The sequence below is a fragment of the Oncorhynchus mykiss genome, chromosome 5, assembly GCF_057628025.1.
Source record: "Oncorhynchus mykiss isolate SJ-2025 chromosome 5, ASM5762802v1, whole genome shotgun sequence".
NCBI classification, from domain to species: Eukaryota; Metazoa; Chordata; class Actinopteri; order Salmoniformes; family Salmonidae; genus Oncorhynchus; species Oncorhynchus mykiss.
The window spans coordinates 10,884,089-10,907,897 of NC_143026.1; the positions used below are offsets into that span (position 1 = coordinate 10,884,089).

General features: G+C 43.3%; 1 protein-coding gene across 14 annotated transcripts in view; it reads left to right on the forward strand.

Moving 5' to 3' along the window:
• The window catches only part of psd3l (pleckstrin and Sec7 domain containing 3, like), a 153,464-nt gene that overhangs the window by 119,067 nt on the left and 10,588 nt on the right, over positions 1 to 23,809 (forward strand). For all 14 annotated transcript variants that reach the window (XM_021601634.3, XM_021601635.3, XM_021601636.3 and 11 more), the window contains 5 exons: positions 7,026 to 7,207; positions 8,973 to 9,043; positions 16,883 to 17,040; positions 17,715 to 17,859; positions 20,843 to 20,986. In XM_021601634.3, the coding sequence (XP_021457309.3) occupies positions 7,026 to 7,207; positions 8,973 to 9,043; positions 16,883 to 17,040; positions 17,715 to 17,859; positions 20,843 to 20,986 (700 nt within the window). The remainder of the gene's footprint in view (positions 1 to 7,025; positions 7,208 to 8,972; positions 9,044 to 16,882; positions 17,041 to 17,714; positions 17,860 to 20,842; positions 20,987 to 23,809) is intronic.

A 23,809-nucleotide genomic window follows, 5' to 3' on the forward strand; every position in this document is an offset into this window, starting at 1 on the left:
GATTGCTTGCGCCAAAATAATTATATTAGGAATCTTGTAGAAAATGTCTCTTCAATCAAATCAGACCGGCCTGCAGCTACTAAGACCATGGGGACCTTTAGTTCAAATTTCATTTAGGATAAAGTCATTGAAGGCAGTCCCTCATTGTTTTGAATATATATATTGAATAATGTTTTATATGTCCTGGTATTAAAGTAGGCCACCGCTCAAAATCTTGGCCTTGTCTTCAAAGCTGTTATGTCAATATCCAGTTCTGGTTTGTTGCTAGTATCAACTAGGCCTACTTTAAACACAAATGTATACTACACAGCAGTGATGATCAAAAAGTGAGATGCCAATCATATTAGTAGTTTCTCAAACCTGTTAACAGTGTAGAAGAAGCCCGGACTATCTACATGATGAGTTTAGTGGTGTTTTTAGGTAATGGCCCCACTGCAGCATTTCTGACCTGAGCACAGCCCCACAAAGCTTGGCTGCACTCCTGATCCACAGCTGCTCGCCTTTTAATAAGAACATATTCCTTGTGAGCACTGTGGGCCTGCTGGAATAGGTTCCCTAAAATACATTTAGTAGTAGTCTGTTGCGGAGTTGTTTTAGTCAAAATTCATAAGTATTCATAGTTTCACTATTTCACTACGTTTTAGGAGTTCATGGCTCAACCGCAGTGCGGGAACCCAGATCGTATGTATTCTGAGCATAGCAATTAAACTAAATGGACATGGCAAACTCCAGAGTGTGGCTGTCAGATAATGAGACGAGGGAAAGTGCATGAGGAAATATATGGCTTTGCTATAATTTACTCGTTTATCTTAAAGATTGTGCGGGTCATACCATAACTCTGTCTCAAGAGACTCCCTGGTGTTGAGCTACTTTGCGGAAGATGCAGGGGAAACAGGTGCTAAAACTAAGTTCATTCCAATTACAGCAATTGATTACCCATATCTCTTTGTTGTTGGGTCAAATAACTCATATCTGTTAACGTTGCTTAATTGCTGCCAACTCTGAAACCTCAAGGCGAGTGTGTGTGTGATGAGAAGATGTATTACTGAATATGGGACATTATGGTTACACTGTAGCTCACTTTGAAGTGCACAAAAAAAATGGGTTGTAATGATGCCATTATGAAGCATTTGATGTCATGGTCATGTTCTATACTGGTTGTATTGAAGCATTTTAGGATGTCAGGTTCTAATCTGTCTGCATAGATGCATTGTATAATGTCATGGTCATGTTCTATACTGGTTGTATTGAAGCATTTTAGGATGTCAGGTTCTAATCTGTCTGCATAGATGCATTGTATAATGTCATGGTCAGGTTCTAATCTCGCGGCTTAGAAGCATTTGATGTCATGGTCATGTTCTATACTGGTTGTATTGAAGCATTTTAGGATGTCAGGTTCTAATCTGTCTGCATAGATGCATTGTATAATGTCATGGTCAGGTTCTAATCTCGCGGCTTAGAAGCATTTGATGTCATGGTCGGGTTCTACACTGGCTGCATAGAACCATTTTATGATGTCATGGTTGGGTTCTACACTTTTTTTTCCTTTATCAGATACCTACCAGAATAAGTCTTTATCAGGTTATGTGGGTATATGTCCAGATACCTACCAGAATACGTCTTTATCAGGTTATGTGGGTATATGTCCAGATACCTACCAGAATACGTCTTTATCAGGTTATGTGGGTATATGTCCAGATACCTACCAGAATACGTCTTTATCAGGTTATGTGGGTATATGTCCAGATACCTACCAGAATAAGTCTTTATCAGGTTATGTGGGTATATGTCCAGATACCTACCAGAATAAGTCTTTAACAGGTTATGTGGGTGTATGTCCAGATACCTACCAGAATAAGTCTTTATCAGGTTATGTGGGTATATGTCCAGATACCTACCAGAATACGTCTTTATCAGGTTATGTGGGTATATGTCCAGATACCTACCAGAATACGTCTTTATCAGGTTATGTGGGTATATGTCCAGATACCTACCAGAATACGTCTTTATCAGGTTATGTGGGTATATGTCCAGATACCTACCAGAATAAGTCTTTATCAGGTTATGTGGGTATATGTCCAGATACCTACCAGAATAAGTCTTTAACAGGTTATGTGGGTGTATGTCCAGATACCTACCAGAATAAGTCTTTATCAGGTTATGTGGGTATATGTCCAGATACCTACCAGAATAAGTCTTTATCTGGATCTGGTCCTAATCCAGTCATGAAAATGATTACCTGGTTTTAATAGAGACTAGTTCGTTAATCTGTTTATGACCTCTCAACCAGAAAACTAGACAATTATGTCTAAAGGAACTTTTTAAAGGAACAAATGTTTTTCTACCTGTGAGTGAGTGCCCTATCGTCTGACCATATTCCTGTGACCCTGAAATACAGCTGGAACACAGTCAAAACAGGTTTTAAAAAATTAATCTGGGGTTTAGCAACCTACGTAGCAAATTGCCAATGGTAAGATGTATATAAATCCATGTACAGTGCATACGGAAGGTATTTCAACTCCTTCCCTTTTCAAAATTTGGTTACGATACAGCCTTATTCTAAAATGGATTAAATAAAACAATGTTTTTAACCTCTCTAGGGTACGTGGGACGCTAGCATCCCATCTGGCCAACGTCCAGTGAGATTGCAGAAAGCCATATTCAAATACAGAAAACATATTTTACATAGGTTTAAAGATGAACTTCTTGTTAAACCAACCACAGTATCATATTTATAAAATGCTTTTTGGCAAAAGCATACCTAACCCAGAACATAGCCCAGTTGACAAATTATTACAAACAGTAACCAGCCAAGCAGAAGCTTTACAAAACTCAGAAATAGAGAAAATTAATCCCTTACCTTTGATGATCTTCATATGGTGGCAATCAGAAGACATTCATTTACTCAATAAATGTTCCTTTTGTTCGATGAAGTCTTTATATCCAAAAACCTCAGTTTTGTTAGCGTGTTTTCTTCAGTAATCCACAGGCTCAAACGCAGTCAAAACAATCAGACAAAAAAAATCAAAATTGTATCCGTAAAGTTCATAGAAACCTGTCAAACAATGTTTATATTCAATCCTCAGGTTGTTTATTTAGCCTAAATGATCTATAATATTTCAACCGGACAATAACGGCGTCAATATAAAAGGTAAAGAAGAAATGCACATGCGCATGAAAAAGCTCTGCGACACGGTAGGGTCCACTCGTTCAGACTGGTCTTACTCCCTCATTTATAAGAATACAAGTCTGAAACGATTTCTAAAGACTGTTGACATCTAGTGGAAGGCATAGGAACTGCAAATGGAGTCCTAAGTCAATGGATACTGTAATGGCGTTGAATAGAAAACTACAACAAAACAAAAAAAACTACTGGATTTTTCTCAGGTTTTCGCCTGCTAAACAAGATATGTTATGCTCACAGACACTGTTAACAGTTTTGGAACCTTTTAGAGTGTTTTCTATCCAAACCTACCAATTGTATGCATATCATATCTTCTGGGCCCGAGTAGCAAGGCAGTTTAATTTGGGCATGCTTTTCATCCAAAATTCCGAATGCTGCCCCCTACCCTAGAGAAGTTAACAATCTGCATTCAATACCCCATAATGACAAAGCGAAAACTGTTTTAGACATGTTTGCGCATTTGTGTGTGTGTGTGTATTTTCAATCATTCAGACCCTTTGCTATGAGACTCAATGTAGCTCAGGTGCGTCCTGTTTCCATTGATCATCCTTGATGTTTCTACACCTTGATTGGAGTCCACCTGTGGTAAATTCAATTGATCAGACATGATTTGGAAAGTCACACACCTGTCTATAAAGGTCCCACAGTTGACAGTGCATGTCAAAGCAAAAACCAAGACATGAGGACGAAGGAATTGTCCAAAGAGCCTCAAGACAGGATTATGTCGAGGCACAGATCTGGGAAGGCTACCAAAAAATATCTGCAGAGTTGAAGGTCCCCAAGAACACAGTGGCCACCATCATTCTTAAATGGAAGTTTAGAACCATGAAGACTCTTCCTAGAGCTGGCCGCCCAGCCAAACTGAGCAATCGGGGGAGAAGGGCCTTGGTCAGGGAGGTGACCAAGAACCCGATGGACACACTGACAGAGCTCCAGAGTTCCTCTGTGGAGATGGAAGAACCTTCCAGAAACACAACCATCTCTGCAGCACTCCACCAATCAGACCTTTATGGGAGTTTGGCCAGATGGAAGCCACTCCTCAGTTAAAGGCAAGACAGCCTGCTTGGAGTTTGCCAAAAGACACCTAAAGGGCTCCGACCGTGAAATACTAGATTCTCTGGTCTGATGAAACCTATATTGAACTCTTTGGCCTGAATGCCAAGCCTCACATCTGGAGGAAACCTGGCACCATCCCTACGGTGAGGCATGGTGGTGGCAGCATCATTCTGTGGGGATGTTTTTCAGCATCAGGGATTGGGAGACTAGTAAGGATTGAGGGAAAGATGACCGTGGAAAGTACAGAGATCCTTGATGAAAACCTGCTCCAGAGTGCTCAGGACTTCAGTCTGGGGCGACGGTTCACCTTCCAACAGGACGACCCTATGCCCACAGCCAAGACAACTCAGGAGTCGCTCCGCGACAAGTCTCTGAATGTCCATGAGTGGCCCAGCCAGAGCCCGGACTTGAACCTGATCAAACATCTCTGGAGAGACCTGAAAAGGGCTGTGCAGCGACACTCCCCATCCAACCTGACAGAGCTTGAGAGGATCTGCAGAAAATAATGGGAGAAACTCACCAAATACAGGTGTGCCAATTTTGTAGCGTCACACACAAGACTCAAGGCTGTAATCGCTGCTAAAGGTGCTTCAGCAAAAGGTCTCAATACTTACGTAAAAGTGATATTTCAGTTTATAAAATATATTTTTTGTTTTGTTATTATGGGGTATTGTGTGTAGATTTATGGGGGGGGGGGGGGGGGCGGACAATATCATCCATTTTAGAATAAGGCTCTAAAGTAGCAATATGTAAAAAGTCAAGGGGTCTTGAATACTTTCTGAATACACTGTATATACAGTGAGTTTGGACACCTACTCATTCAAGCGTTTTTTAATATATTTTTTTACTGTTTCTACATTGTAGAATAATAGTGAAGGTGTGTGTGTGTGTGTGTGTGTAGTACGTTGGTATGAAACATTTGGTTTGGTTTTCCCACATACTGCACAGTATACAGTCCCCATGTGGGAGAAGTCTGAACACCCGGGCCTAGTTGTCACATTTTGCTGCCTTCATTTTAAATCTGTTCTCTTGCAGTGTTACTTAAAGGCCTTGATGCAATCAGGATGGATGATTTGGACTGGATTTCTTTAGCACAGGCTTCTTCCTTCTCAGTCTTGTCATACAGGCCAGTATTGTGGAGTGAATGCATTGTTGATCCATGCATAGTTTCTCACCACTCAGCCTATGAACTCGGTTGCTGTTTTAAAAGCACCTTTAGCCTCAGTGATATCCCTGAGCAGGTTGTATTCATTACAACCCGAGTTGCGCAGCAGTCTAAGGCACTGTATCGCAGTGCTAGAGGCGTCACTACAGACCCTGGTTCGATCCCGGGCTGTGTCACAAACGGCTGTGACCAGGAGTCCCATATGGCGGTGCACAATTGGCCCAGCGTCGTCCGGATTAGGTCAGGGTTTGACCGGGGTAGGCCATCATTGTAAATAAGAATTTGTTAAATAAAGATTACATTTTAAAAATAAACATTCCACGACTCAGTTAGGATGGACGGACAGATCTGGGTGATTTGATACTTCATCCACAGATGTAATTACCATACGTGACCGTACTCAAAGGGATATTTATGTCTTGGAATTATTTCATGACCTTCCTCTGATCTGTGGCTGTTGAATGTGAAATTTGTGCAGGGTGTACTGTAGACCTTGACTAGGCAGGCACTGTAACTAGCTCCTTAAATGTCTGGGTTAGAATACTGCATTAATCCTTTTTCATTTTGTTCACTGAGAACTATATTTGAGTTTCAAAATCACCAGCAGTTCCATAAACAAGACCATATTTAGAGTTCCATGTTTATGAATAGAAACTGATACACTCAAAGATCAAACTCATTGGTGTAATGGCATTGTGTCCTGTGTGTGTGGTGCTGTACTACCCAGTGATTGTGTGTGTGCACCAGGGTGTGCCATGACACGGAGGTTCCAGAATTGATTGTGATGAAGGTGGACAGGGCGATGTTAGTAGAGCCGCCTGACTGGGGCTGTTGTTCCCACTGCACAAACACCCCCACTGAGTCCCCTAGTGAAAGCATAGCACGCCAACAAAGCACCAAACAACATTCTAAGTGGTCAATAGTACATAATTTACTACGACAGCGGAGTGGTTCTGTAGGATTTACTACGACAGCGGAGTGGTTCTGTAGGATTTACTACGACAGCGGAGTGGTTCTGTAGGATTTACTACGACAGCGGAGTGGTTCTGTAGGATCTACTACGACAGTGGAGTGGTTCTGTAGGATTTACTACGACAGCGGAGTGGTTCTGTAGGATCTACTACGACAGCGGAGTGGTTCTGTAGGATCTACTACGACAGCGGAGTGGTTCTGTAGGATTTACTACGACAGCGGAGTGGTTCTGTAGGATTTACTACGACAGCGGAGTGGTTCTGTAGGATCTACTGCGACAGCGGAGTGGTTCTGTAGGATTTACTACGACAGCGGAGTGGTTCTGTAGGATCTACTACGACAGCGGAGTGGTTCTGTGGTTCTGTAGGATCTACTACGACAGCGGAGTGGTTCTGTAGGATTTACTACGACAGCGGAGTGGTTCTGTAGGATCTACTATGACAGCGGAGTGGTTCTGTAGGATATACTACGACAACCAGAAAGCTCCAAAAGCACAGCCTCTTTTCCACTAGAAAATAACCCTAATGATGGGAGGTGAAAAAAAGCCAAATTGCTTCTATCCATTCAGGGAGTATGATCAAAGTTATCTTGCCTCTTACCTAGCCAACATCTGCAACACAGAATCCTATTTGTCGGTTTTATTTCCAGAGATGGCGATGAGCTGAAGAAGTCTCTGTCTGAGCTGGCAGACAACAAGGACAATAAAAGTATCACGCGGATCAGCAGTGGCAGTAACCCCTTCCTGGACATTGCCCACGACCCCAACGCCGCAGTCTACAAAACAGGCTTCCTGGCCCGCAAAATCCACGCCGACATGGACGGCAAGAAAAGTAAGTGATCACTGAGTCTTAGACTGATTTTTGCCTTCAGATGAACCCAAGCTGGCCCATTTTAAATGTCCCTTACATGCAGTATGTAACACATGGTATTTAAAATGGCTCTGTGCTCAGCATGTATTTCATATGCCCACTCAGGTTATTATTAGCATTCTGTGGGTTCCTAACTAGCCTCAGTCAGAAACATATTTTATACCATTTCTAATGAGGGATGGGATTTTTCAGGCTTTTTGAAATGCTGATTTGCTGCAGCCTCTCGGTTAAAAGACTAAGCATTGTGACAAACCTCTGCTCTCTAGGATCCCACTAATGGCCCGGCCCCTGTCTGAAGCTCCAGATTCCACCTCGACCTTCAGATTGTGATGTTTGTCTGGAAACAGTGGAGACAAATAGGTCATTAATATAATTGCTGCGTAATGCGAAACCCCTAACGGGTGCACTTTAGATGCAGAACCTGCCGGTTAACCCGACGAGAATGGATGGTGTTGGTGTTTCACATCCATTTATCTCTGGGCACTAATGACTTTACCTGCTGACTTATTAGCACTGAGCTTCATGCCTGCAGAAAACCATCCAGATTACAGTCAACATCTGCTGCACAGGGTAACCCGGCGTTTTTATACACGAGTTTAATTTACTTCCGAGATACCACGATGGCTTTCCAACTGATAGTAAATATATTGAAATATATGGCATGAAACGAGAGGTCACCGGTTAAAGTGTTAGAAGCTGCTTGATTAATGTCTTTGATAAATGTTTAGTATTCCGTATCAGGTCCTGTCGTCGAGGTTTACACCATGCAGATTGTTTACAATGGCCTATTTAAATTCTGGACACAGCTCGTGGGAGATAAGTCACCCAAAATGAAGCCCTCTCAAGTATCAGTCTCTATGGTCATTGTAAATAACTATAGTGATGCCTTTCAGAGCAGGCCGGTTTCAGGTACATTAATCCAAGCCAGGAACATTCCAAACAGTCAGACCTTTCCTCCAATATTTTCCATACCCCTGGACGGTTATTAACTTCCTATACCATTACCAATGGAGTTTAAAAGCAGCTCTGGTTACGAGTTTCAACTCATTTCTGATCCCCGCTAATCACATGATGCTCTGTAAGAATGCACGTCGTTGTCCCACGGGGCTGCAACATTATGACCAGCTAGAGACGAGATTCTCCCAACTTCGGACTCTAGGTCTGCTTTCCAAATGGCACCCTACTCCCTATATAGTGCACCCTATGGGCCATGGTCAACAGTTAAAGGAATAGGGTGTCATTTTGGATGCAGCCCTAGGCACTGCTCAGAATGAATGCCATTGTCCCACACATGTGGCACGGCTGAAAATACACTTTTTACATTTTTGTTTTGCCACATTTTTTTTAATCTTCCAACTGAATGATTTAGATTACTTTTGCTAAATTGTTCATTATCTGATTTGGGTTTTGTTTTGATCAGTTGTTGAGTTGATGTCAAAATCATGAAAGAAGGATTTTAAAGTAATGGGGCAGACCTGAAATTAATTCCAGAACTTGATTCCATTCCGATTCCTCTTCTCTATATGAATTCCTTATTTGATTGGAATTAAATGATTGTCCCCAACACTGAAGCAGATTGTATCCGTGATTAACACAACAGACTAGAGATTAAATTGCAATTGAACATTACTTCAGCTCTTACACAAATAATATTGTACCTAATAATCATAATTATCTTATTAAAATGATGTTGTTGGTCACTAAAATGTCCCCTTTCATTTTCCAGCACCAAGAGGAAAGCGAGGCTGGAAAACGTTTTATGCTGTTCTCAAAGGAATGATCCTCTACTTGCAGAAGGTAATACAATGCTATGTATACCACCTTGAATGAAGCTTCCTGTAACATTTGTGGTCGTTGCTCAGGTTAACATGTCATTGATGACACTGAGTTGACTATGTCCATTCTATTTGTCTGGCAAGGTAGCCTAGCGGTTAGGAGTGTTGTGCCGGTAACCAGCAGGTAGCCTAGCGGTTAGGAGCGTTGTGCCAGTAACCAGCAGGTAGCCTAGCGGTTAGGAGCGTTGTGCTGGTAACCAGTAGGTAGCCTGGCGGTTAGGAGCGTTGTGCTGGTAACCAGTAGGTAGCCTGGCGGTTAGGAGCGTTGTGCTGGTAACCAGTAGGTAGCCTGGCGGTTAGGAGCGTTGTGCTGGTAACCAGTAGGTAGCCTAGCGGTTAGGAGCGTTGTGCTGGTAACCAGTAGGTAGCCTAGCGGTTAGGAGCGTTGTGCCGGTAACCAGCAGGTAGCCTAGCGGTTAGGAGCGTTGTGCCAGTAACCAGCAGGTAGCCTGGCGGTTAGGAGCGTTGTGCCGGTAACCAGCAGGTAGCCTGGCGGTTAGGAGCGTTGTGCCAGTAACCAGCAGGTAGCCTAGCGGTTAGGAGCGTTGTGCCGGTAACCAGCAGGTAGCCTAGCGGTTAGGAGCGTTGTGCCGGTAACCAGCAGGTAGCCTGGCGATTAGGAGCGTTGTGCCGGTAACCAGCAGGTAGCCTGGCGGTTAGGAGCGTTGTGCCGGTAACCAGCAGGTAGCCTGGCGGTTAGGAGCGTTGTGCCGGTAACCAGCAGGTAGCCTGGCGGTTAGGAGCGTTGTGCCGGTAACCAGCAGGTAGCCTGGCGGTTAGGAGCGTTGTGCTGGTAACCAGTAGGTAGCCTGGCGGTTAGGAGCGTTGTGCCGGTAACCAGTAGGTAGCCTGGCGGTTAGGAGCGTTGTGCCGGTAACCAGCAGGTAGCCTGGCGGTTAGGAGCGTTGTGCCGGTAACCAGCAGGTAGCCTGGCGGTTAGGAGCGTTGTGCCGGTAACCAGCAGGTAGCCTGGCGGTTAGGAGCGTTGTGCCGGTAACCAGCAGGTAGCCTGGCGGTTAGGAGCGTTGTGCCGGTAACCAGCAGGTAGCCTGGCGGTTAGGAGCGTTGTGCCGGTAACCAGCAGGTAGCCTGGCGGTTAGGAGCGTTGTGCCGGTAACCAGCAGGTAGCCTGGCGGTTAGGAGCGTTGTGCTGGTAACCAGCAGGTAGCCTGGCGGTTAGGAGCGCAGGTAGCCTGGCGGTTAGGAGCGTTGTGCTGGTAACCAGTAGGTAGCCTGGCGGTTAGGAGCGTTGTGCCGGTAACCAGCAGGTAGCCTGGCGGTTAGGAGCGTTGTGCTGGTAACCAGCAGGTAGCCTGGCGGTTAGGAGCGTTGTGCCGGTAACCAGCAGGTAGCCTGGCGTTTAGGAGCGTTGTGCTGGTAACCAGTAGGTAGCCTGGCGGTTAGGAGCGTTGTGCCGGTAACCAGCAGGTAGCCTGGCGGTTAGGAGCGTTGTGCTGTTAACCAGTAGGTAGCCTGGCGGTTAGGAGCGTTGTGCCGGTAACCAGCAGGTAGCCTAGCGGTTAGGAGCGTTGTGCCAGTAATGAAACGTTGCTGGTTCAAATACCCCCCCCCCCCAGCGGACTAGGTGAATAATCTGTCAATGTGCCCTTGAGCAAAGCACTTAACCCTAATTGCTCCTGTAAGTCGCTCTGTAAATGTAAGAAAGCATTAAATGTTGCGAATCATTTTATTAACACCATATGTGCCACACAGTGCACATAGTTCCATATACTACCCATATGTTTCCAACTAGGGGTGTTAATGGTAAACTGTTAATCGGTTAGCCGCCGAAAATACATTTGACCGGTCATGCATATCGGTCTAAAGGTCATTTGCATAATTTAGTTGAATTAAATTGGCGGGTGTGTATTTTCGTTAATAGTAACCCCGGTCACAGCAAACAACAATAGTAAATGCGATGGTGTGTTAAACTGTTGATTACCACGATTTAAAAATAGCTATTTTCATTTCTCAATCTCAACTCGTAATTAAAGTACGCCTCGCATTCGCTATTCGAGTGCATAGGCTGTAGTCAACAGAAGGCGAGCAGTTATTTTTATAAAGACTTCCTGGTGCCATTAACCGGCAGTTCTCTCCTGTTCTATTCGCTTTCATATCACCTTTTCGTTGTCCAGAAGCCAAAGGCACAATCCTAGTCATATTAGAAACCCATCCTTGTTGCTATTAGATTCCCCCTCTAAGTTTCTAAGGGATATTTTCATCTCTGTCACACATGGAACCTCTTGCATTAGGGTGAACTGTTAAGAACAGTTCTCCTGCTAATTGCATTTTGGCAAATATCGTTTTATTAGTTGCTTCATTACAGCAGTTGCATGTTCAATAACAACATTATTGTCTTTTGACTGGAAGACGATAGGCTTGCTATGATTGCAGGTTTCCATTAAGCTGTGTTAATGACAAATGGCTCTTTGTATGCATGCATCGTATTTTCTCTTGGTCGTGTTACTGTTCGTTGACCGGTTAATGAGGGTCAGTTAGTCGGCAGCGAAATTTACCGAAATGTGTACCCCTTTTTCCAACCTTATCAAACCCCTGATCCTAGGCCAACTCTTACTGTCTGGACTGCCAGATAGGCACAGAGTCAACCCACATTGGTCCTCTCTCTGGGCCAGGATCAGTGCAGAGCAGATATCATGTCCAATGCTGCAGCTAAGCTGCTTGTGAGGACACAGTCATGTTCAGTAGGGAGAAAACGTGTTGAAGGACTTTAACAACCTGAAATTGAGAACACAGTTAAGAATACAGATTTTTGTATTCGGCACACAACCCAAATGGCACTGCCAAGGCAAAAAAAGGCAATTGTATTATTTTGATGTTCTCTGGCAGTCAGACACCCCACCCCTGTTAGACACCCCACCTCTCTGTGTCAGTTTTGGGAGGGGAAGTTATTGTTATGAGTCCTCTTATGTTACCAACCAGAGCAACTTAATTATTCCAGCATGGATGATCTCTATTGGCTACAGATGGGACCAGTCAACATGTCACTTCTCTTGTGGCCAGCATCCGTTCTGCCTACCCCATCACTAACAGATGCAGCTATTAATTATCAACATCTGTAGTAGAATATTGGATTACATTTTAATATCTGAAGTGGCACAGACAAAATGTTTCCAAATGTAAACATGGTCCTTATTAAAACCTTATTGTGCTAAACATGGTCCTTATTAAAACCTTATCGTGCTAAACATGGTCCTTATTAAAACCTTATCGTGCTAAACATGGTCCTTATTAAAACCTTATCGTGCTAAACATGGTCCTTATTAAAACCTTATCGTGCTAAACATGGTCCTTATTAAAACCTTATCGTGCTAAACATGGTCCTTATTAAAACCTTATCGTGCTAAACATGGTCCTTATTAAAACCTTATCGTGCTAAACATGGTCCTTATTAAAACCTTATGGTGCTAAACATGGTCCTTATTAAAACCTTATCGTGCTAAACATGGTCCTTATTAAAACCTTATCGTGCTAAACATGGTCCTTATTAAAACCTTATCGTGCTAAACATGGTCCTTATTAAAACCTTATCGTGCTAAACATGGTCCTTATTAAAACCTTATCGTGCTAAACATGGTCCTTATTAAAACCTTATCGTGCTAAACATGGTCCTTATTAAAACCTTATCGTGCTAAACATGGTCCTTATTAAAACCTTATCGTGCTAAACATGGTCCTTATTAAAACCTTATCGTGCTAAACATTTTTCCTCCTTGTGACTGATTTCAATCCCTAGTGACAGGTGAGCTCTGTAGCCTGGTGCCGCTGCTCTGTGGCCGGGTGCCGCTGCTCTGTGGCCGGGTGCCGCTGCTCTGTGGCCGGGTGCCGCTGCTCTGTAGCCTGGTGCCGCTGCTCTGTAGCCTGGTGCCGCTGCTCTGTAGCCTGGTGCCGCTGCTCTGTGGCCGGGTGCCGCTGCTCTGTGGCCGGGTGCCGCTGCTCTGTGGCCGGGTGCCTCTGCTCTGTGGCCGCTGCTCTGTGGCCGGGTGCCGCTGCTCTGTGGCCCGGTGCCGCTGCTCTGTGGCCCGGTGGAAATGGCTAGGAAACCGGCAGTCTTGTGGATTGCGTTTCTACTTCTGTGTGCTGATTTTGATGCCTGGCTGCAAGAGGCTGCTGTGGTATTGTCGGCTAATGACCAATGACGTTACAGCTACATTAACTTTGGAGTAGCAATCACCGCAAATGAATCTGTGTGCCTCGTCAATAGGCTCTGGGAAGCAGAGAATAATTTGTCCTACGTTTATAATGTGAACTCCTGTGACGTGTGGAGGCAGTGAGGTGCTCAGACTTGCCACCAGCTCTAGGACTCATCACAACACCTGAGAACACTGAGTGACAATCACGACTGGCAGAGGTCAATTGCACTTCCCTTTAGTACATCACACACACAGGAAGTTACATAAACTACTCCTGGAATTCAGTAATGGTTCTTACGAAACATTATGCTCTGGAGATGTATGGAAGGCACCTTTAAAGATGATTATAAAAGGTTGCCAGTACTCCTACATATCTGAATAATGTAAATCCTGATGCGTATTTCAGCATAACTGTTCAACTGTTTTATAACTGAAGTGAGGGTCAAAATAGTGCATTCCGCTTGTTGACATGGTTATGAACTTTCTAGGGTGTAAATTGGATGGAGTGTGCACTTGTAGAGGCTTTAAGTGCAGTTTTATTGCAGGGCAAAACAGACTGGTTGTGTTCATCTCTTTTTCTGTGTCCTAGTCCAGTTTCTCTATTCCAGTTTCCTATTATCTTGATCTGATGCCGTGTGTTTTACTGTAGAGACTGTAGTGTTTGACTGTAGAGACTGTAGTGTTTGACTGTAGAGACTGTAGTGTTTGACTGTAGAGACTGTAGTGTTTGACTGTAGAGACTGTAGTGTTTGACTGTAGAGACTGTAGTGTTTGACTGTAGAGACTGTAGTGTTTGACTGTAGAGACTGTAGTGTTTGACTGTAGAGACTGTAGTGTTTGACTGTAGAGACTGTAGTGTTTGACTGTAGAGACTGTAGTGTTTGACTGTAGTGTTTGACTGTAGAGTTTGACTGTAGAGTTTGACTGTAGAGTTTGACTGTAGAGTTTGACTGTAGAGTTTGACTGTAGAGTTTGACTGTAGAGTTTGACTGTAGAGTTTGACTGTAGAGTTTGACTGTAGAGTTTGACTGTAGAGTTTGACTGTAGAGTTTGACTGTAGAGTTTGACTGTAGAGTTTGACTGTAGAGTTTGACTGTAGAGTTTGACTGTAGAGTTTGACTGTAGAGTTTGACTGTAGAGATGTAGTGTGTAGAGATGTAGTGTGTAGAGATGTAGTGTGTAGAGATGTAGTGTGTAGAGATGTAGTGTGTAGAGATGTAGTGTGTAGAGATGTAGTGTGTAGAGATGTAGTGTTTGACTGTAGAGTTTGACTGTAGAGATGTAGTGTTTGACTGTAGAGTTTGACTGTAGAGATGTAGTGTTTGACTGTAGAGTTTGACTGTAGAGATGTAGTGTTTGACTGTAGAGATGTAGTGTTTGACTGTAGAGTTTGACTGTAGAGATGTAGTGTTTGACTGTAGAGTTTGACTGTAGAGATGTAGTGTTTCGAGATGTAGTGTTTTACTGTTGGACGCTGTGTTGTTTTAGGGGTAGACGCTGTGGTGTTTTAGGGGTGGACGCTGTGGTGTTTTACTGTTGGACGCTGTGGTGTTTTACTGTTGGACGCTGTGGTGTTTTAGGGGTGGACGCTGTGGTGTTTTACTGTTGGACGCTGTGGTGTTTTAGGGGTGGACGCTGTGTTAGACTTGTGTGTTACTGTCGACTCTAGGGTATTTTGTATTGTATTTGGGGGGAAAATGCATTGAGAAGATTGTGTAGTAGTGGTGATTTTAATGAATGAATTTGCATGGTATTGAAAAATGACACTGCTTTGAATTATTGTTGGTGAAGGATGACCGGCAGGGCTCTAGATGATAAATTCAGAACGACAAATTTTCCATGTAGTGCGATCGACAGCAGGAATATTGAATCTCTGGGATGTTAGGTAAATGATCAACCGTAACCTATTGAAGCTAAATGATCAACCGTAACCTATTGAGGCTAAATGATCAACCGTAACCTATTGAAGCTAAATGATCAACTGTAACCTATTGAGGCTAAATGATCAACCGTAACCTATTGAAGCTAAATGATCAACTGTAACCTATTGAAGCTAAATGATCAACTGTAACCTATTGAAGCTAAATGATCAACTGTAACCTATTGAAGCTAAATGATCAACTGTAACCTATTGAAGCTAAAATATCAACTGTAACCTATTGAAGCTAAATGATCAACTGTAACCTATTGAATCTTGGGGATGTTATGTTAAATTATAACCTTGATATGCCACCTGACAGGTTTACTGTTATCAGCACCCCAGTCAATACTGTTTACCATTCTCCACACATTTGTCAATGCACTGAGTCGCAAAGGTGTGAGGGGATTTCATATGAATCCCCACCCCTCGTATTCAGACACCTCTGTCTCGTCAAGCTAGATTTGTTGATGAAGTCAGTTCAACTACTTTGTCATCTTTTAAGCCATCCTGAGTCACTATTCTGTGTCATTTGAGTTTTGTACGCCATGAGGGGGTCGCTCAAGTAACTGTTTTATGACACAAAACAAAAAGGTTTGACCAACTTCACACTGGCCTACACAGAAGGTCATGGGTTGCATTCGTATCATATACTCCCTCCTGTTGCATTTAAAAGCAGCAGCAGGCAGCAGCAGGCTCGTAAGCATTCATTCAAACAGCACTTTCCTGCGTTTGCCAGCAGCTCTTCGCTGTGCTACAAGCATTAAGCTGTTTATGACTTCAAGCCTATCAACTCCCGAGATTAGGTTGGCAATACTATAGTTTCTATAAGAACATCCAATAGTCAAAGGTATAGGAAATACAAATGGTATGAAGAGAAATAGTCCTATAATTCCTATAATAACTACAACCTAAAACTTCTTAACTGGGAATATAGAAGACTCGTGTTAAAAGGAACCACCAGCTTTCATATGTTCTCATGTTCTGAGCAAGGAACTTAAACGTCAGCTTTTTTACATGGCACATATTGCACTTTTACTTTCTTCTCCAACACTTTGTTTTTGCATTTTTTTTAAACCAAATTCAACATGTTTCATTATCTACTTGAGACTAAATTGAGTTTATTGAAGAATTATATTACGCTAAAATAAGTGTTCAGTATTGTTATAATTGTCATTATTACAAATATATAAAAATCGCTTTTTTTTGGTCCTCCAATAATCGGTATCGGCATTGAAAAATCAAATGGTCGACCTCTAATTGGTGCAAGCATGGCTGGACAGTGCACTCTTCCGGAGAAGAGTTTAGAGCAGGGGTTGTCAACAGGCAGTGATACATTTTTTTTGGCCCCCTAGTTTTGAATTTTTTTTGTCGTTTTGGACAAAAAATTGTAATTTAGGAAATCTGTATCCAAGTATTCCCACAGAAAAAGATGTGATCGTGTCTCAATGTTATTATTTTGAAATACATTATATTTGGGGGCTTAGTTACTTAGTCAATTCGCAGTGTAAAAATGATGTTCTGGCCCCCAGAACCATCTCAGATTTAGAGCCAGCCATGGTATCATATACCCAGTGGGGAAAATGGAACAGTGAGACATGATGTTACTTTATGGTTGTGAACTATTTTTCTGGTTGAGAAAATATCATATGATTACATCCAACTGGTTTCTTATGCAGTGTAGGGGTGTGTGACCCCATGCCTGATTTCTGTTGTCTCCTACCCTCCCACAGGATGAGTACAAGGCTGAGAAGGCCCTCTCAGAGGAGGACCTAAAGAATGCCATCAGCATCCACCACGCCTTGTCCATCAAAGCCGTGGACTACGAGAAGAAGCCCAACGTTCTCAAGCTCAAGACAGCTGACTGGAGGGTCTTCCTTTTCCAGGCCCAGTAAGTTGGCTCTGGAGTGAAGTTTACCCTAGGGTGATCTAGGATCAGCTTTCCCTCCAATTCTAACCTGAACCATTAGTGGGAGAAATGAAAATCTGACCCCAGGATCAGCGTCTAGGGACAACTTCACCTTTTATCCTTAAATTGCACCACCAGCGACCGCTGCCTCTGCAATCGGGTGGCACAATTTACTGCCGCAAAACAACCCAACGTTATTTCCAGTAGAGCTAGAGAGACGAGGGAGAGAAAAGGACCACTTCTGGAAGCAAAATGTCATTTCACGCTTGGCTTCAAGCGCAGTGAAAATCCATTTGTCTCGGCCATTACTCTGTCCAAAGTCTATTGTTCTTGGTTTCCTTTGTTCCCTCATCATGGAATATTCCAGGTGCCTAATAGAGGTGCTTATCATTGAAGAAGATAGGACCTCCTCCTGGGATGTGCTTCCATGATGCATAAATGAACAGTGGCACAGTTGGGTTGTATTTCTATGTAGTTCACCGTACTCTATCAACTTTGAACGATTATTTTCCCCATCACAACCGAACACATTGCTATTCCAGGGAAAATTTTTGCGGCTTTAGCCTGGGTTTGGTTGAATACCAAAGCTGTGTTTTATTCAAAATGTTCCCATATAAAGTTTTGTAAGTTGTTTATTTGTCTCTGTTTCCCAACAGAAGCCCAGAGGAAATGGACTCTTGGATCAGAGTAGTCAACTCTGTGGCGGCCATGTTCTCTGCCCCCTCGTTTCCCGCCGCCATTGGCTCTCAGAAGAAATTCAGCCGTCCACTGCTACCGGCCACCACCACGAGGATGTCACAGGTACGGTAGAGCCTCCAGAAACACCACCTCTGGAATATCACCGTTACCTACAGTACCAGTCCAATGTTTGGACACACCTCCTCATTCAATGGTTTTTCTTTATTTGTACTATCTTCTACATTGTAGAATAATAGGGAAGACATCAAAACTATGAAATAACACATATGAAATCATGTAGTTACCAAAAAAGTGTTAAACAAATTCTTCAAAGGAGCTGCCCTTTGCCTTGATAACATCTTTGCACAATCTTGGCATTTTCTCAACCAGCTTCACCTGTAATGGTTTTCCAACCGTCTTGAAGGAGTTCCCACATATGCTGAGCACTTGTTGGCTGCTTTTCCTTCACTCTGCGGTCCAACTCATCCCAAACCATCTCAATTGAGTTGCGGTCGGGTGATTGTGGAGGCCAGGTCATCTGTCGCAGCACGCGATCACTCTCCTTCTTGGTAAAATAGCCACAGTGGGAACCACACAAGCAGAGATCATCCGTTCACCAACTGCGTCTTAAAGACACAGCGATTGGAACCAAAAATCTCCAATTTGGACTCATCAGACCAAAGGACAGATTTCCACTGGTCTAATGTCCATTGCTCGTTGTTCTTGGCCCAAGCAAGTCTGTTCTTCTTATTGGTGTCCTTTAGTAGTGGTTTATTTGCAGCAATTTGACCATGAAGGCCTGATTGGGGTGGCAGGTAGCCTAGTGGTTAGAGCGTTGGACTAGTAACCGAAAGGTTGCAAGATCGAATCCCCGAGCTGACAAGATAACAAATATCTGCCGTTCTACCCCTGAACAAGGCAGTTAAACCCACTGTTCCTAGGCCGTCATTGAAAATAAAAATTTGTTCAAGATCAAGTTCTTATTTACAATGACGGCCAAACCCGGACAACACTGCCCTACAGAACTCTCAATCACTGCCGGATGTGATAGATAGAACCTGGAATCAAACCAGGTACTTTAGTGATGCCTCTTGCACTGAGATGCAGTGCCTTAGACCACTGCGCCACTCGGGAGCCCATATTGAGATGTGTCTGTTTCGCACTCTGTATCATTTATTTGGGCTGCAATTTGGTAACTCTAATGAACTTATCCTCTGCAGCAGAGGTAACTCTGGTTCTTACATTCCTGTGGCGGTCCTCATGAGAGCCAGTTTCATCATAGCGCTGGATCATTTTTGCTACTGCACTTGAAAACTTTCGAGGTTCTTGAAATTTCCCGGATTGACTGACCTTCGTGTCTTAAAGTAATGATGGACTGTTTCTCTTTTCTTTTTTGAGCTGTTCTTGCCATAATGTGGACTTAGCCCTATTTGGTAAAAGACCATATTCTGTATACCCTCCCTACCTTGTCACAACACAACTGATTGGCTCAAATGCATTAAGAAGGAAAGAAATTCCACAAAATAACTTTTATCAAGGCACACGTGTTAATTGAAATGCATTCCAGGTGTCTACCTCATGAAGCTGGCTGAGGGGAATGCCAAGGCATAGGGTGGCTACTTTGAAGAATCTCAATTTTGATTTAACTTTTTTTGGTTACTACATGATTCCATATTCCAAACTATTTCATAGTTTTGATGTCTTCACTATTATTCTACAATGTAGAAAATAGTAAAAATAAAGAAAAAACGTTTAAGTAGGTGTGTCCAAACTTCCGAATGGTACTGTAGGTAAACATTAGGATTCCCTCACGGAGAGCCCAAACTTTCACTTTAGTCAAACGTTCACTTCTGCCATTGATATAAATGCCTGACTAGTGCAAATGTCCTTCTAGACCAGGGGTGAGCAACTCCAGTCCTCCAGGGCCTGATTGGTGTCCTATTTTTTTCTCCATCCCTAGCAAACACAGCTGATTTAATCAAATGTCATTCTAAACTGAAGATCATGATTAGGTGATTACTGGAGTCAGGTGTGTTAGCTGGGGCAAAACTGTGACACCAATCAGGCCCTCGAGACTGGAATTGCCCACCCCTGTTCTGGACCGTGGTCAATCTCCAAGACATTTCTGTAAAAAAAAACAACGATAAAGCCCTGCGTAAAAAAAAAAATCTTATTTTTTTTGAGCTGTTGGCGGTAGGTGCACTTGATTCAGCAGCCCTAGCGCCGGGAAGGGAAAGTGTTCCCATTTTTGAACCATTTAATATGTCTGAGGGTAGAGCTCTGCCTACCCGTTAGGCCCAGAGAGAAAATCAAGTGCACCTGCTGGCAAATCAGATGGAATGGAATGGACAGCAAAGTTGATACTGTGACATTTAAAAAACGTTTAAAGCATAACTATAGACTCGATGAATACAGCCGAGCTGCTGATTTTGTGTAAGTTCATGTTTAAGTTTTTCAGCTGTCATTCTCTGTCATTCAACATTCTCCCCTGCTGCCGCTCATGCTACAACTAGCACTGCAGCTGCAATGAATGTGTATAGAAAAGTGTTCCGATAAGCTTGCGTTGCTGTCATTAGCGGCTTTTTTTTTATATCGTGGAATATTTTCCTTTCTCTGGTCAATGGAGTCACAACATGAATTGGTGCATGAGGCAGAAATAATGCGGTGTGACTTGAGTTTCACCACCAGCTTTAAAGACTGGCCCCTTTTCTCAACGCAGGGAAGGAGGGACGGTGAGTTGGGTGAGAGGCAGCCTCACCGCTTCTCCCTCCCTCCCCTCAGACTGACCATCAGATGTTGGCCATCAGTCCAATATGCAGTGATATTGTATTGGGCCTATAACTTACTGCACAAACCTCTTTAATACAGAACTGATTTTAATTGGTTCATGTTGCATTGGCTTACTTTATTTTGTTATTCTTAATCTGAGAAGTAGATCGCGGCTTGCATTTTGACTTAGAGAGTGATATTGACGCAGAAATGGTTGGTGACCACTGTTCTAGACCAGCTTACCATTTAAATACATTGTTGGCCCAGAATATTTTTTTAAGATGACTGTCTGGTGTTTTAAGAACCTGGTATTACATCTATAAAGTGCTATCTACAGGAGGAACAGCTGAAGTCTCACGAGGCAAAGCTGAAGCACGTCTCCACAGAGCTGGCAGAGCACAGATCCTACCCTCCTGACAAGAAGGTTAAAGCCAAGGAGATCGACGAGTACCGACTCAAAGAGCACTACCTGGAGTTTGAGGTAAGACATCACCATTCACCACAGATGTGCACTGGCAGGGGGTTGGTTGGGCGGGGCCAGGCCAGGCAGCAGGTTGCTGCCAGTCATCGTCCAACGCTCTGGTTCACATGGTCTTTTCTTTTATGCCGCTTCACTCTTGTTTCGTTCTGCATCTAGCCCTTCCGAACACTGATCCGTGCGGACACAGACCGTTTCTGACATGCCTCCAGGCAGACCGCTGGGGAAGTCTCTGACAACCTTAATGAAGCTTTGCTTTTTTTTTATCTGCCAGGCTCATGAGTGCATGTCTCTCAGCCCTGCTCTCTATTCTGAACACGGGCGTGTCCTTAGGTCAAGATTCCAAGGATATCACCAAAGATGGGATAGAAACATTTGAAGTCTTGTTAACTTTATTGATTTGCATTAGTTTTTTTTTTAAACACACAAGGTCACAAACTGCCCAAGTAGCTGCTTGAAAGGTCATTCTTGGCGTTTGTTTCCCGGATTTAAAGTAGAGCGGTTATGGTCGACGTACAGTATGCATCCATCACTGTTTAGGGTGTGGCTGTACTGGCAAGCTTAATGAGAGCATATGTAAAAGGAAATTCTCTGACCTCTATTGTCATGGCGTTACAATATAGAGCTCGGACAAACATCCATTAAAATGTCATTTCAATTTCGTCCCTTGAGCTCATTTATGCTGGTGAACACAATAAAATCTATTTATTTACATGAGTCTTACACATTGATTATGGATAAAGAATCTTTTTAATATTTTTTTCTTCTGAGAAAGCGTTAGTTGACATGCTTCTCTTCAGTGTCAGCAATTATTCCATCACAGCTTTCCTCTGGCCTTCCTCAATTTCCATGTCATAGGTTTCTAATGAACCCCACCAAAGCCCTGTATTAATTGAGCTGTGACTGTAGCACTGTTTTCCAATCAAACTTCCACAGGAGAAGACACGACCTCATCAATAACCTTCTTCATTGAGCAATTTTTTTTTTTTTGTTGTTGTTTTTTTCATCAAAGAAACAGTGCTTTCTTGAAGTACCAGATAATCAATTACATTGTGTGCTCCCTTTGTGCAAAACATCATAGGAATAATGATATCCTCCTGGCTTTACCACTCTGCCTGCGGAGCTTTACCACTCTCCTACTCTACACCCCCGCCTGTCGCGCCGACACCCCCGCCTGTCGCGCCAAATGGCATCCTCTATATAGTGCACTACCCTTTGGGCCCTGGTCAAATGCAGTGCACTATAAAGGGAATAGGGTGTCATTTAGGACGCAGACCCTGTTTACACAGGGATCAATGTGGTCAGATCTCTTGGAGTAAGGTTCAGACATACAGGTCAGGACCCTCAGATCCTGAACCCTAACCCTCAGCTCCCTAACCCTCAGAACTTTTTCTTAAATCTGTTAATGGTTGATTGCAGTCTTTTTACTGTGTCCAGCCCACAATCGCCAAAACAAAAGCTAGAGAGAGAGGGCATAGACAGTTACAGGCATACCTCTGTGAATGACATTCATCAAGCACAGCACTTACACAAATCATTCACTAAACCCTAACCCTCAGCTAAATCTAATGAATCATGTGGAAATTTTGCAAGTTTAGAAGACTAAGCTGCTTGGAGGACCCTGGATTGTAAACTGTCATGTTCATAACATATTGATTAACAGTAGCTAGGCTGGGGAGAAGTCTGTTCATAATAAAGTGTTACTCTGCGTTCTTAACAGCACTGTCAACGAGGCAGGTCCTAGTTTTGTTGCACCTGGTTTACTGTTCAGCCATGTGGTCAAGTGCCACAAAGAGGGACTTAGCAATTGGCTCAGAACAGGACAGCACGGCTGGCCCTTGGATTTACACAGGCAGCTGATATTAATAGTATGCATGTCAATCTCTCCTGGCTCAAAGTGGAGTAGAGATTGACTTCATCACTACTTGTGTTTGTGAGAGGTATTGCCATGTTTAATTCACCGAGCTGTCTGTCTAAACTACTGACACCCACAGCTCAGACCCTCATTCATACCCCAGACATGCCACCAGAGGTCTCTTCACAGTCCCCAAGTTGACTATGGGAGCCGAACAGTACTACATAGAGCCATGACTGTATGAAGATGGCCCCGGAGGGGGGTGGCTGCAGTCTTATTGGCTCTTACCAATCGTACTATTTTAGTTTTTTGCGATATTCGTAACTAGTTTTGTACATAATGTTGCTGCTACTGTCTCTTATGACCGAAAAGAGCTTCTGGACATCAGAACTGCGATTACTCACCTCAGATTAGATCGTTTTTCTTCAAGGAGTCTGACAGGAGGGTGATACTAGACACCCGACCAGGCCCTCATCCCCGTCATTCGCTGAAGAAGGAAACATATTTTGCGGAAAAAGATTAGGGTGGCTTACGAGGATCAGTCGACGAGTGGCTAATCTGCCTTTGCCTTCCGTCCTGCTAGCTAACATTCTATCGCTGGAAAATAAATGGGACGAACTGAAAGCACGTATATCCTACCAACGGGACATTAACTGTAATATCTTATTTTTCACTTAGTCATGGCTGAACGACGACATTAAGAAAATAGTGTATAACCCACCAGCTCTATCGGCAGGATAAAACAGAAACCTCTCGTAAGACACTGGGCGGGGGCCTATGCATTTATGTAAAGAGCTGGTGCATGATATCTAAGGCAAGTCTCGAGGTTTTGCTCACCTGAGGTATAATATCTCATAAGCTGTAGACCACATCTGCCTAGAGAGTTCATCTGTATTTTTTGTAGCTGTCTACATAACACCACAGTCCGAGGCTGGCACTAAAACTGCACTCAATGAGCTGTATACCGCCAT